Source organism: Micropterus dolomieu, linkage group LG08, assembly GCF_021292245.1.
Source record: "Micropterus dolomieu isolate WLL.071019.BEF.003 ecotype Adirondacks linkage group LG08, ASM2129224v1, whole genome shotgun sequence".
NCBI lineage: Eukaryota > Metazoa > Chordata > Actinopteri > Centrarchiformes > Centrarchidae > Micropterus > Micropterus dolomieu.
The window spans coordinates 19477836-19491399 of record NC_060157.1 but is presented as its reverse complement, the minus strand read 5'-3'; the positions used below and the strand labels follow the sequence as shown (position 1 = coordinate 19491399).

Below are 13564 nucleotides of genomic sequence, written 5' to 3'. Positions count from 1 at the left end.
GCTAACACTTCCACATACCTCCCTTAATGTGCCTTACTGCTACATTCACTACATTGTGTTCCCTCGCTGTCAGCCCTGCTGGCTGAGCGTCAAACTGCTGTCCTGCTCTGGAATATTCACCGGCTCTTGCGCACCAGGCCAGCTGCATTAGTTGCTAATATTAACAGTTGAGTCACTGAGCTTGGAAGAGGGTTGAGGTGGGGGGCCTGGGAGTGTTCTGGAAACCTGGTTGTAACTACATAAGCAATGGGCCCGAGTCAGTCCAAGCATTATTTTAAGAAGAACCACACACAGGCGAAAGCTGACGGAAAGGACACTACTCAGGGAGACTCCTGAGATCCTTCAACATCTTTGAGCAACAGAGAGATTATCACTGAAAGTAAGTAGCAATTTGATTATAAGATTAGATTATATGAGGTGACAGACTTCTTAGTGTTGTGACATATCTGTAATGGTGTTAGGTGCATCCTTGGGGCATTATTTTAATCAACTTCCCACTTTCCTAAAAGATGACAATAAAACTTACCACTACTAATGAATCAGTTCTGCTGTATATTATGGCTTTATTAGTGGTGGTGTGGTTAAAATCAATTCAAGCTTGTGGTTTTGGACAATTTCTAGGAAGAAACATTTCTAATTTATGGAATACATAACTCAGTGGGATATGGTTAACCACTCACAGTCAATATTTGTTAGATTTTTATTTTTGTAGTGGAATAATTACATTAAACTTTTGTCATTAAATAGCATTCTCAGCCGTGGATAATTAATAATAAGGATTTTCACTCAGTGTTTATTTAATTTTAACTGTGCCTCAAACACTGTCTGATATTTAGATGGACAAAAATTATGGCACTACAACGTCACAGTGCTCAGTGCTTTCATGTGCAGCATTAGAAAATTAAAACATGACGTTTCTCTATTTTTTCTAGGACCTCCAAATCAACAAGCAAGATGTCCTCAGCTAAGGCAATATCTATTGGCATTGATCTGGGCACCACTTATTCTTGTGTCGGGGTTTTCCAGCATGGCAAAGTGGAGATAATTGCCAACGACCAGGGCAACAGGACCACACCCAGCTATGTGGCCTTCACCGACACAGAGAGGCTCATAGGAGATGCTGCCAAGAACCAGGTTGCCATGAACCCCACCAACACAATCTTTGACGCTAAACGGCTCATCGGGAGAAAGTTTAACGACCCCGTTGTCCAGTCTGACATGAATCTCTGGCCTTTCAAGGTGATCAATGATAACGGAAAGCCCAAAGTCCAGGTGGAGTATAAAGGGGAGACTAAGGCCTTCTACCCAGAGGAAATCTCCTCCATGGTCCTGGTTAAAATGAAGGAGATTGCTGAGGCCTACCTGGGACAGAGGGTGTCAAACGCAGTCATCACAGTTCCAGCTTATTTCAACGACTCTCAGAGGCAAGCCACCAAGGATGCCGGTGTGATCTCTGGACTAAATGTTCTGAGGATCATCAATGAGCCCACAGCAGCAGCCATAGCCTACGGCCTGGATAAAGGTAAAAGAGGAGAGCGCAATGTGCTCATCTTTGATCTCGGTGGAGGAACCTTTGATGTGTCCATCCTCACCATTGAGGACGGCATCTTTGAGGTGAAATCCACTGCAGGAGACACCCACCTTGGCGGGGAGGACTTTGACAACCGAATGGTCAAACACTTTGTAGAGGAATTTAAAAGAAAACACAAGAAGGACATCAGCCAAAATAAGAGAGCAGTGAGGAGACTGCGCACAGCTTGTGAGAGAGCCAAGAGGACCCTGTCCTCCAGCACCCAGGCTAGCATCGAGATTGACTCTCTTTTTGAAGGCATCGACTTCTACACCTCCATCACAAGGGCACGCTTTGAGGAGCTCAACTCAGAGCTCTTCAGAGGAACACTGGAGCCAGTTGAGAAGGCCCTGCAAGATGCCAAGTTGGATAAGTCCAAGATCCATGAAATCGTCCTGGTTGGTGGCTCCACAAGAATTCCCAAAATCCAGAAGCTCTTGCAGGACTTTTTTAATGGCAGAGATCTGAACAAGAGCATCAACCCAGATGAAGCTGTGGCCTATGGTGCTGCAGTCCAGGCTGCAATCCTCATGGGTGACACTTCAGAGAACGTCCAAGATCTGCTGCTGCTGGACGTGGCTCCCCTGTCTCTGGGCATTGAGACTGCAGGCGGAGTTATGACGCCTCTAATCAAACGAAACACCACCATCCCCACCAAGCAGACCCAGATCTTCTCCACATATTCGGATAACCAACCAGGTGTGCTGATTCAGGTGTATGAAGGGGAGAGAGCCATGACCAAAGACAACAACCTCCTGGGAAAGTTTGAGCTCACTGGTATCCCTCCTGCTCCCCGAGGTGTACCACAGGTGGAGGTAACTTTCGACATCGATGCCAATGGAATTCTCAATGTGTCCGCCGTCGACAAGAGCACCGGCAAGGAAAACAAAATCACCATCACCAATGACAAGGGCCGCCTTAGCAGAGAGGAGATAGAGCGGATGGTACAGGAATCTGAAAAGTACAAGGCAGAGGATGACATGCAGAGGGAAAAGATTGCAGCGAAGAACTCACTTGAGTCATACGCCTACCACATGAAGAGCAGTGTCGAGGATGAGCATATGAAAGGAAAGATTAGCGAGGAGGATAAAAAGATGGTAATTGACAAGTGCAACCAGACAATCTCCTGGCTGGAGAACAACCAGATGGCAGAGAAAGACGAGTATGAGCATCAGCAGAACGAACTAGAGAAGGTGTGCAAGCCGATTGTGACAAAGTTGTACCAGGGCGGTGCACCATCGGGAAGCTGCGGCAGCCAAGCAGGAGGCAGCTCTAATGGCCCCACTATCGAGGAAGTGGACTAAAACCGGATGGCAGCATTTTGTTTACATACATACTGTTGTTTGGTCCTAAAATATGTGATTTCACTGATTTTTTTTCTTGACATGTGAAAATAAAAATACTTAAAACAAAATGCAACTCTCCTTTATTTGTTCTTGTAATGCACAATTTACAGATGATTTTTAATAAGTGATGTTCATTCCAAAAATCGATGCATCTTTCACAGCATATGGTGACCTACTGTAATGCTTACTCCAATCTGAAACTTTATCTTTATCTGTAATTTCAAATAGGGGCTGGCCTTTGAGGCTTTACTAATTAGACTACAATTTTATTGATCTTCAAGTCTCACAAGGAGATCTGGTAATAATCAAACTCACTCTGCAGACTGGTTTCAGCTCCTGGTTCCAATCATAAATTCTGAGTTGGGAAAGTTTTGTTCCAGCATATTTCCAACATATTTTGATGCTTGATACTCTTGTGACTCTGAGCCGAAAATTCACTTCTGGAAATATTAAATGTTTTTAGTAAAGATGCCTGACTGGTACTTTAGAAACTTTTACCCTTGTTTTTCATGAATTTGGTGAATTTCTGTGAGTGTGATCTCTCTTTTTCTTGTTTTGTAATATGTTTTATAATTTAAAATGTTTAAATGTGTTTATTACTAAAACACAATATTTTGTGTAGTCATTTAAAACTCACTTTGCTTTTGGAAGCCCTGCTGACGTTTTTCCTTTTTTTCCTCCTGTGGTACCTGTGCAAAGGATTTAAAGAGTATTTCCACCACCTTTTCACTCAGCTACATATATTTGACAGCTTAGTTTGCAAACGAAATGCTCTGCACACCCACTCAGGTGTTGTTTTTTTATTACTCTCTGATCTGAGACCTAGGTGAGGTGTAAGCTGGGTGGAACTATGAATTACGTGATGTCACCAAGCTAAGAATGAGCCCCGACAGATACCACAAAACCAAGAAGGGTGAGATAAATGTCAAATTATGTTATGACCCCCAGCAAGGCTCCTTTCCAAAGAGGTCTAACATAAACACAGCCACCTTGTATAAAATAAGTCCCCATAATATTTTCTACACAGAACTTTAACTTGTAACAGATTATTTTTACTTTGTGATAGTCTGTTGCTACTTCTGCTTAAGTAAAGCGATTGAACACTTCCTCCACCACTGATAATCACTAAATAATCATTATTGCTGAGTGGCTGATTGAGAAGTCTCGCAAAACATGTTGATCACTGAATAATCCACTAGGTGGCGATTTTAGATTGTGTCAGCAACACATGAGTCTCGTAAACACACTAAAAGCTACTTGTTGGATCACACTTAGTAGATTCCTAGGAATCTCAATAATCTTGGGCTACCCCTGGAAATTAGGCCTCCAGTAAAATCACATCTGGATATGTCAGTAAACATATTGATTCCACTGATGAAACATAAATTTTAATACAACGAGTGAGAAAATGGGCTAATTTAAAAGGTTGGTCTGTGTGGTTGTCTTTGCATATCATACAGTGGAAATATCCGCGAATAATCAGGACAGTATAATGGAGTGGTTTCTGTGCACTCCTTCTTGTAGTACTACTCCATCCGTGTATGCAAGTAGCCAGTACGTCCCTATATTCTCACATGCACGAGTGGACATATCATAAACACATGTTGTACAACCTAGAAGCAATAGCAAAAGGTAGAGTGCAATACACAACAATTCAGATTGTGCTCAGTGCTGTACGCTTTGCAATTAGTCTTCTATATGTCTCTTTATTTATTACAAAATGTGGTTTAAATATGTAGCCTACAATATTCCACACACTCCATCATCCCGTCCTCTCTCTCTAATTAGAGGGAGTGGTTCAATAATGCGCCAACTTCCGCCAGCAGCCAAATAGTTAAACTGTCGAGCCTGTTGTTGAACGCACCATCCAACCGGGCTGTGTCGCTAAGGGAAGATAGGCTACTTGTAGAGAAGCAACAGATCCCCCAGCTGGAAAGCAACAACACATCTGGCGCGCGAGCTGAGCGTTTTTTCAGCAGGAGGAGCTGGAGCAATATCTCGGATTAAATTGAACGGGATCATTCTCAGGCGTCCTCGTCTTGTGCGGAGAAGAGAAAAGTTGTCAGGAGTAGGCTAATAGTTTTGGATTTTGGCGTTGCAGGATTTGGATACCATTTGTCAAAAGGGGGGCGAGGAGTGACAAATTACTTCATGTTTAGTGGTCCATCCTACAGGCCCGTAGCCTAGGCTATTACCGTGCGTAATTAACCAGTAGCCTATATTTTTTTTGTTGGCAACAACCTTGTGTTCACGGCGGGAAATAAGCGCAACATCTGAAGGCATCACTTTAAACCACATTGTGCCATCTGTTCGACGAAAATAAATAAATAAATAAATGCAGTGAGCCTGATCACCTGCGTTTTGTTGCGACATCAGGCTGAGTTTTGTAACAGGTGGTTTTTACCACTTTGGCGCTGTACAGACCGTTAGGTTATTTCTCTTTTATAAACGAGACACGGGACATAATAAGAGCTTGGGTCTGAAATGAGGGCGCACTTTTGCTTTAATTCTGTGATTTTTGTACGAGTGGACAATCCCTCCGTCTAAATGATAAGCTCGGTGTGTGTTTCCTCTTACCGAGGGCGCAAGTCAGGCAACAAACCTCCGTCTAAAACATGTCTGAAGGAGGAGATGGCCAGAGGTGAAGACTCGGACAAAATTATCATCAACGTGGGCGGCACTCGTCATGAAACCTACAAGAGCACCCTCAGGACCCTGCCAGGGACCCGCCTGGCGTGGCTGGTGGACCCCGACACGCAGGTCAGTTCAGACTCGGACGCAACGACCCCGAGTGCCACCGAGTTCTTCTTCGACAGGCACCCGGGCATCTTCGCCTACGTCCTAAACTATTATCGAACCGGCAAGCTGCACTGCCCAGCCGACGTCTGCGGCCCGCTCTTCGAGGAGGAGCTGGCGTTTTGGGGGATTGACGAGACCGACGTGGAGCCGTGCTGCTGGATGACCTACCGGCAGCACAGGGACGCGGAGGAGGCCCTAGATATATTTGAACCGCCGGACCCCGAGGACACCGACGACGACAGAGAGATGCCTAGACGGTTCGGCATAGAGGACTGTCCCGACAGGTCGAGGGGCTGCTGCGAAGTTTGGCAGCCGAAGATCTGGGCTTTGTTTGACGACCCATACTCGTCCAGAGCAGCCAGGGTGAGTTCACCAGGTGTTTTCACCTCTGAGCGCTTTAGTGTCAGCCTGAGACCATAAACACTGCAGGTGATTTTCCATTCAGGGGAAAAAAGTGCGCATGTTGTCCTAATCAACAGGTGTCTGCAAGTGTGTGTGTGTGTGTGTGTGAACTATCTGCGTTTGTATTTACGCTTTTCACGTCGAGGTTTTTGTATTATTTACCCCTCACAATTAGGATTTTTTCGTACCAGATGTTTTAGTCTAACGTCTAGACTGTGTCTAGCTCTTGTCTGAAAAGTCAACAGCATGGTTCAATTTATTTACATTTATTTCACTAGGATAATTAACTCAACACTCAACACTAATTAGGCTACTGAGTACTCCTGGGTACCCTAAGATAAACACGGGCACAATAAAACCATAAAAGACTTGAAATAATAGCAACAGTCTGCCAGTCAAGTGGACTGGCGTCCACATCATACTCTTATGTGGCCTGAAATGTTACTGTTCTGTTGTTTAGTAGTAAATCTACCAACTCAGTGATTCAGTATCTTCATGTGAGTGTAGACAACTTTTTCAGTGTTGCATGCATTTCACATTAATGTCTGCAGTTTTTCATCCTTACAACACTGACATCCATGTTTAATTTTAATGACATGCCGGATTTCTCAGAGTTTTAAAAAATTCTGGGGAGTTTTTGGCAGGTTGAGTTGAAGGTGGTGAGATTCTTTGTGTGAAAGAAAGTTGTTGTTTTTTTCAGGACAGTTCTGCTTTCTGGCCACAGTTCATATCTTCACATCTGTTTCATTGGCTTTGTTTCCAGGAAAAGACTCACCCACACATAATAGGAACTAAATCTGAACATCCTAAAAAGAGTAGCACAGTGAACATCCTCTATACCTTTTAACAGCAGCTTAAAGGGAAATCTTACAAACACCAGACATACCTCTGTATGATAAATATTTTAAGCTTATTTGTTTGAGTTGGCTAATATTGGGAAAGATGATACTCACATGGCTCTCTGTGAATGTAACACAGAGCCAGTTAAAACACAAATGACTGAGTGTGTTACTGATGTGGGGAAAATGATTTTTGAGATATTAAGATTGAAACACGCATGGACTATAAGGGATGTCTTCATGCTACAACATATCCAACGTTATGGCAACAGTTTGGAGAAGACCATTTGCTTTTGCTCAACATGATTGTGTCCTTGTGCACAAAGCCAGGTCCATAAAGACATTGTTTTCCCAGTTTGGTGTGGAGAAACTTGTCTGGCCGGCACCTGACCTCAACCCCATCCAACACCTTTGGGTTGACCTGGAATGTCGACGGCGAGCCAGGCCTTACTTTGGCATCAGTGGTGGACCTCAGTAATGCTCTTGCGACTGAGTGGGAGCAAATCCCTGCAGCCAGTTTCAAAAATCTCTGTCTGGCAAGACAAAGCAGATACAAGTGCATCTCAGAAAATTTGAATATCGTGGAAGAGTTCATTTTGTCCTGTAATTTAAGTCAAAAGGCGAACCTTTCATATTCTATTTCATATAACTATTTCAGGCCTTTTTTGTTTTTATCTTGATGATTATAGCTTAAAGCTAATGGAAATCAAAAATCCATATCTCAAAATATTAGAATAAAGAATGTATAATACAGAAATGTTGATCTGAGGAGAGCCTTTAATCTCTGTCTGGTTCAGTACACACAATCACAGTCATGGGGAAGACTTCTGACTTGACAGTTGTCCAGAAGACACTCATTGACACCCTCCACAGGGAGGGCAAGCCACATAAGGTCATTACTGAAATGGCTACCAGGAGATTTTAAAGCACTTTATGCTTCCTTCTGTTCACAAGCTTTATGGGGATGCTGGTTTCTTTTCTAGCAGGACTTGGCACCTGCCCACAGGGCCAAAGCAACATGATATTACTGTTCTTGATTGGCCAACCGACTTGCCTGACCTGAACCTCATAGAGACTCTATGGGATATTGTCAAGAAGACAATGAGAGACAACAGACCCAACAATACAGATGAGCTGAAGGTCGCTATCAAAGTAACATGTAAGTAAGTGCCACAGTCTAATTGCCTCCGTGCCACGCCGCATTGATGCAGTACTTCATGCAAAAGGAGCCAAGGTCAAGTGTTTCTGTATAATACATTCTTTATTGTAATCTAATATTTTGAGATACAGATTTTTGATTTCCATAATCTGTAAGCCATAATCATCAAAATTAAAACCAAAAAGGCCTGAAATATTTAACTTTCTATCTAATGAATCTAGAATATATGAAAGTTTCACTCTGTGACTTAAATTATGGGGGGAAAAAATGAACTTTTCCAAAATATTCAAATTTTCTGAGATGCGCCTGTAATTGCCTTTTCGTTATGAAATTTAACCACAATTGTTCAAAATAGAGAAAACGCTGTTTCATGACAAAAAATACACTGCTGCTGAAGTGTTCCCACACATCCTGTTCACGAGTCTTTGAAAAACTGAATGTACATCCATGTACAGTAAATCAAACCATATAGTAAACAGAAGAATAGGGTCAAAGTACACATATTAGAGAAAGATAAATCCATTTGTGACATTAAGAAATTTAATCTACAGTGTTGCGTGAAATACCACTGCCCTATTTTTGCTCATTTGTCCTCATTTGCGAGTATTATCATTCAAAGGCTGTTATCATGTCACAGCTGAAGTGTTTTACATGAATATTTCTGATTTTAAATCAGAAAGTTTCTTCTTTCATCTTGATGAACAAGATACACTTCTGTTTGGTTTATCGCTAAAATAAATGTTGTATGTATGTGCAAATTAAAATCAATTTACTCTCATTTTTTCCACAGGGGAAATCAGCACACTGTAAGTGTTTTAAAGCATGCCATGCCTAATGGCTTAGCAACAAAAGCGGCAGAGTGCTAAGTGAAGTAAACGTGAAAGCAAGTATCGAGTGTCACTATAGCAGGATTTATCAGGCAGCTTTCATGGGTCAGAAAGAAAAATAAATTTAGTCCGGAAAGAGAGAAGCTGCTACTGCTGAACCGTCTATCAAGAGACTCTCGCAGTGTTGGGGAAAGGATAGTGTTCTTATTGCATGCCAGTCACACTACAAATAGTGTTTATTTTAGCTTCTCGTCCAGGTGGCATTTGCAGGCTGTCACTGTAGAACAGCTGACATCTCTGAGTCACAGCTGCCACTGCGTTGGCACCAGCTAAAGATGACTGCGCTGTACTTGCCAGTTTATCACGTTTCTCACCACTGAATATTTGTAAATGAATTAACTTGGGATTTCGGGAAGTTCTACTAAAAAAACAACCATAAAAACCCAGCAGTGGAAGTATGTTTCTGGAAGTATGTATTAAGAATGAGTGACTGTGGCTCCGTATTGACCCAGTCATAATGTTCCTTGTCCATTTCCTCTCCAGCCGATTCATGTACATATGTTTGCTCTGTGTGCATTCTGAATGGATGCAGAGTGCATTTTGAGAGGGACTCATGTTACCTTTTATGGCCTTTTATTTCAAAAAGCCTCTGAGCTCATCTCAGGTAATGTGATTCTTGAAAGTCGGAGGGAAGTTAATCTGTCTATCATTTAAGCCACATCCTCCTCACTATCAACAAAGACAGGCTCTGTGAAAGTCACACATGAAGCCTCTATACTGATAATGGCCCCACTCACAAATCATAGACATGAGGATCATATAGAGCTGCCACAGCGAGTGTAACAGCCTTAACATAAAGTGCAGTCAGAATGTATCAGAACAGTAATGGCTCTTTACTCCAGCACATTAGATTTGAAATGAAGCAATGACTGAGATCACTGTGCTGACTCTCAGCTTTAACTTGAGGGTGTTTACATTCATATCAGATGAACTTCGGATGAATTGTAGTCCTCAATGGACAGGCCAGGCGGCATGGCTGAGTGCTCAGTTGGTCTACCACTTTGCTCCTGACTAAAATATCTTGCTGGTTTAGGTGGATTGCTATGCCATTTTGTAGTGACGTTCGTGTTCCCCAGATGATGTGTCCTACTGACATTGCTGAGCCCCTGACTTTACCATCTAGTGCCAGGTCAAACTTTAAATGTTTCCTATACCTATTTAACATCTGCAAAACTAATGACATTGCCATCAACCATGACCACGTTCATTGTGGTAGCATGCTAACGTGCTAAGCTAAGAGGGTGACAATGACAAGTAAACATTTCACCTGCTGAACATTTACATGTTAATATTGTCACTGTGAACATGTTAGCACTCTTTAATTTTAGCATTTAGCGGAAACCCGCTCTGTGCCACTAACATAGTGGTAGACTCTACACAGTAAATTAAATTCCCTAAATTTAATTTTAGCGACAGGAATTAATTGGACAAGTTAAAATAATCTCATTATTAAGTAATTACAATTATGGTTTTGTTGTAAATCCTTTGTAGTCAATGACTGGCTGAAGCTTATGAGTCAGAGATCAGGTATCTTCCCGATGATGCTTTTCCATACATGGACACATGTTCAAGTGTCAAACATTCTTGTTTGGCCTTTGAACCTCCTTGGCTGCCTTGTCTTCATGGTTAGGATCACTTACTGCTGTAGTGGAGTGCTGTAGGGCTGCAGTTTTTGCCCCCCCCCTCCACACCACACACACACATTTCCTGTCTCTCTCTTCAGCTGCTCTATCAATTAAAAGTAAAAAGCCCCCCCCTCCCCCAAAAAGAGCTACAATTTCCACACTGTTCACAAATATGGATGTGAACAGTCTCAAATATCTTTTAAACCTGAAAGTCAGAACATTATCCTGACCAGGCTTTTTAATCTTAGTTTTGTTACACGTGACAATCAGACTTGACATTAACATTAAGCCCAAACCTGATAACTTTGCTCTATCTTCCCACATGCAATATTTCATTAATTCCACAGCTCTGCTGCCTGTAATTAATCACCACTGTGTGTGTAATAGTTTACAACTTGTTATCAGTGGTGAGCAATTAAAGCTGCCTTTCCCACAGAAAAGAGCAACATACTTTATCCCACGTAGAGAAAGAAATCAATTTGTCTTTGTTGTGAGACCAAGGGATTAATTGATTTGTGAGGTCATATGCATATTATCTGGATTCTAAATTTCCATTAACCATTTGGAAAAATAAAATGCTGTTTTCTTTTAATTTGTTCAGATTTTGCATATACATTGTTTACTGACTGATTTTTACGTTCAGACTCGGACTGGATTAGATACTTTTGATTTGTCAGTTTGTTTATTGTCAAGTTAGAGATGTTTAAATCTCTAACTTAATTCTAACAGATATGCAAACTTAATTCATGTGTTATTTGCCATTAACTTACTCATACTGCTATATTTATTATTAAATATTAATAGTGGGTGGGACGTCTAATCCTAATTTTAAATAAATATTGACATCTCACCTTTGTCTTCGGGGAATCATATCAATGTATTCAAATTTTGCAGAAAGAGTTTCACCACATCTTCATCCAAACCATGTGTTTACTTTTAGGGCTGAGGTGATGTTCAAGAATAAAAAAGAAAATATTGGTCAGTATCTTTCAATAAGTTGCTTTGGTCATTGCTAATTCTGAAACTCATTCGCACACCTCACATTATGTCCAGTGTGACGCCCAGCTGTAAAATAATGAATGAGCGCTTTGAGCAGAACCTCTTATTCATCTGGGCCCGGCTTTCACAGCGCTGACACCTTTCTCTGCTGCTTGCTGAAAGGAACACATCATCAAAGCAGCACAGCCTTGTCATGACACTTTTATAACACTGAATTCTCAGTGAAAAAGGGATGTAATCCTGTGTGATTATGTTGGTTGTTTATTCTACTCGGTTTTAAGACGTTTGCTGAATTTAGAGTGGCTGTGTTGCTGTGAGATGCATCACAAAGTCTGCACAGAGTTGCAGACTTTATAGACTTTTGTTTGCAGACCAAAAAAAACAAAAATACACATTACTGAAAATAGCATCTTCCACATAAACCAAGGAGCAGTTATCAGTGATATGTATTGTTGGTATTTGAGCTGCAACTTAATAAGCAGATTTCCCTTTTTAAAAGCCCTTGAGTTAAAAAAAAGTTTAGATTTGTTCTTGATTTTAATAAATGATTTAATATAGACCATTGAACTGAATTCATAACAGTTTGTTCATCAGTTTAGAATATTTGCCAAACAATACTGCAATTCTGAACTGTTCTAAACAAAGACTGTTGATATTTGAAGTTACCCCTCCTTTCAGCACTCTTTCAGAAGCTCCGCCCTCCAAATTCACGGACACGCATTGTCATGACAACCAGTCTGACTCGGCCAATATATGTCAGATTCCTCAGTTTCTGGTCGAGGACATGTTGCGTTAATGAGGCGGCATGTTTTTTGCTGCACTGTAGAATGTGTGACAACAAGACTGACAATATTTAAATATGTATTAGCAAGCAATTAGCATGTATAAGCAAAATACTTTTCTAAGCCATGGAGACTTTGTTTTTCTCTAGCGTTGAAGTCAATGCTACCTTTGACGCTTATCCCCTTCACTCTTTCTTTAACAGTTGGCAAGCAACACATGGGAGTTCCGCTTTAGTCTTGAGAAGCTTCAGTGTTTATTCACCGTACACTGTAAATTAAACTGTACATTTACTGCTACACAAGGCTTATTGCTGACCCGTTTTCTATCTGACACAACTCACCGGGGCACCCGTTCACACCCTTGCTCGTCTCTTCCTCCTCTACCACACACACACTGCTGCTACAAAGCTAATATAGCTAACCAGTTGAGATCAGCCATCACAAACATGACAACAAATAGACAAGACATTACTGACCTATCGTTTGTGTGAAACAGCAAAGCAAACATTAATGTTGCTCACCGGTCGAGCAGAAACAGAGCCACCTCTGTGTCCATTTTCAATCCTTTAGATTTATCCAGCATTGAAACGCCTCACCGATATGCGGGGCCTCGCCTTGCCTGGTCATACAACTTGTTTCATATGTTGGTCTCTTCAGACCTTTTCCTCTTGGGCTGTTTCTCAACCATCTTCACAGCGCCTAGAGTCCTGGGATGAGTCCAGCATGTTCGAAAGTACCTGTGTTTGTTTACAACATGCACGAAATGGAACAATGTTGTGGCTGCTCGCTCCAAGCAGCTTTGCTTGTGTTGTATTTACAGACCCAGGGCTATGTAGGAAAAGCGGATTTTTTTTAGAGCACACAAAAAACCCATGAGGAAATATTTGCTGAATTTAACAAAAAGTGTATTGGATGACAATCGCAAAGGATCCTTTTAACCCTTTATGACCTGCCATAGAACAATTCCGCCAGAGCATATCTAAGTATTTTTTCATGCTGTACTGTCAATTTTTGGAGCATTTTCATATGCCATACATTCCTTACAACCCCAATTTGAAGGCTATGTATGTAATAAATTACTAATAAATCAATAAATAGCTGAAAATTGTAATAAACACCCAAAAAAATTCAAATCGTTTTTTTATTTCCAATATAT

The 13564-nt window shown here is 41.4% G+C and overlaps 2 protein-coding genes across 2 annotated transcripts in view; both read left to right on the top strand.

Moving 5' to 3' along the window:
- Positions 1–166: 166 nt before the first annotated feature.
- hspa1b (heat shock protein family A (Hsp70) member 1B) lies at positions 167–2910 on the top strand. The gene is made up of 2 exons (XM_046056608.1): positions 167–379; positions 933–2910. Exon 2 carries the CDS (start codon positions 955–957, stop codon positions 2872–2874), a length of 1920 nt encoding a protein of 639 aa, XP_045912564.1. The 5' UTR covers positions 167–379; positions 933–954; the 3' UTR covers positions 2875–2910.
- A 1877-nt stretch (positions 2911–4787) lies between these two features.
- The window catches only part of kcnc4 (potassium voltage-gated channel, Shaw-related subfamily, member 4), a 30506-nt gene continuing 21729 nt past the window's right edge, over positions 4788–13564 (top strand). Inside the window, exon 1 of the mRNA XM_046055771.1 lies at positions 4788–6078. Coding sequence (XP_045911727.1) covers positions 5464–6078 — 615 coding nt within the window. The 5' untranslated portion in view covers positions 4788–5463. The remainder of the gene's footprint in view (positions 6079–13564) is intronic.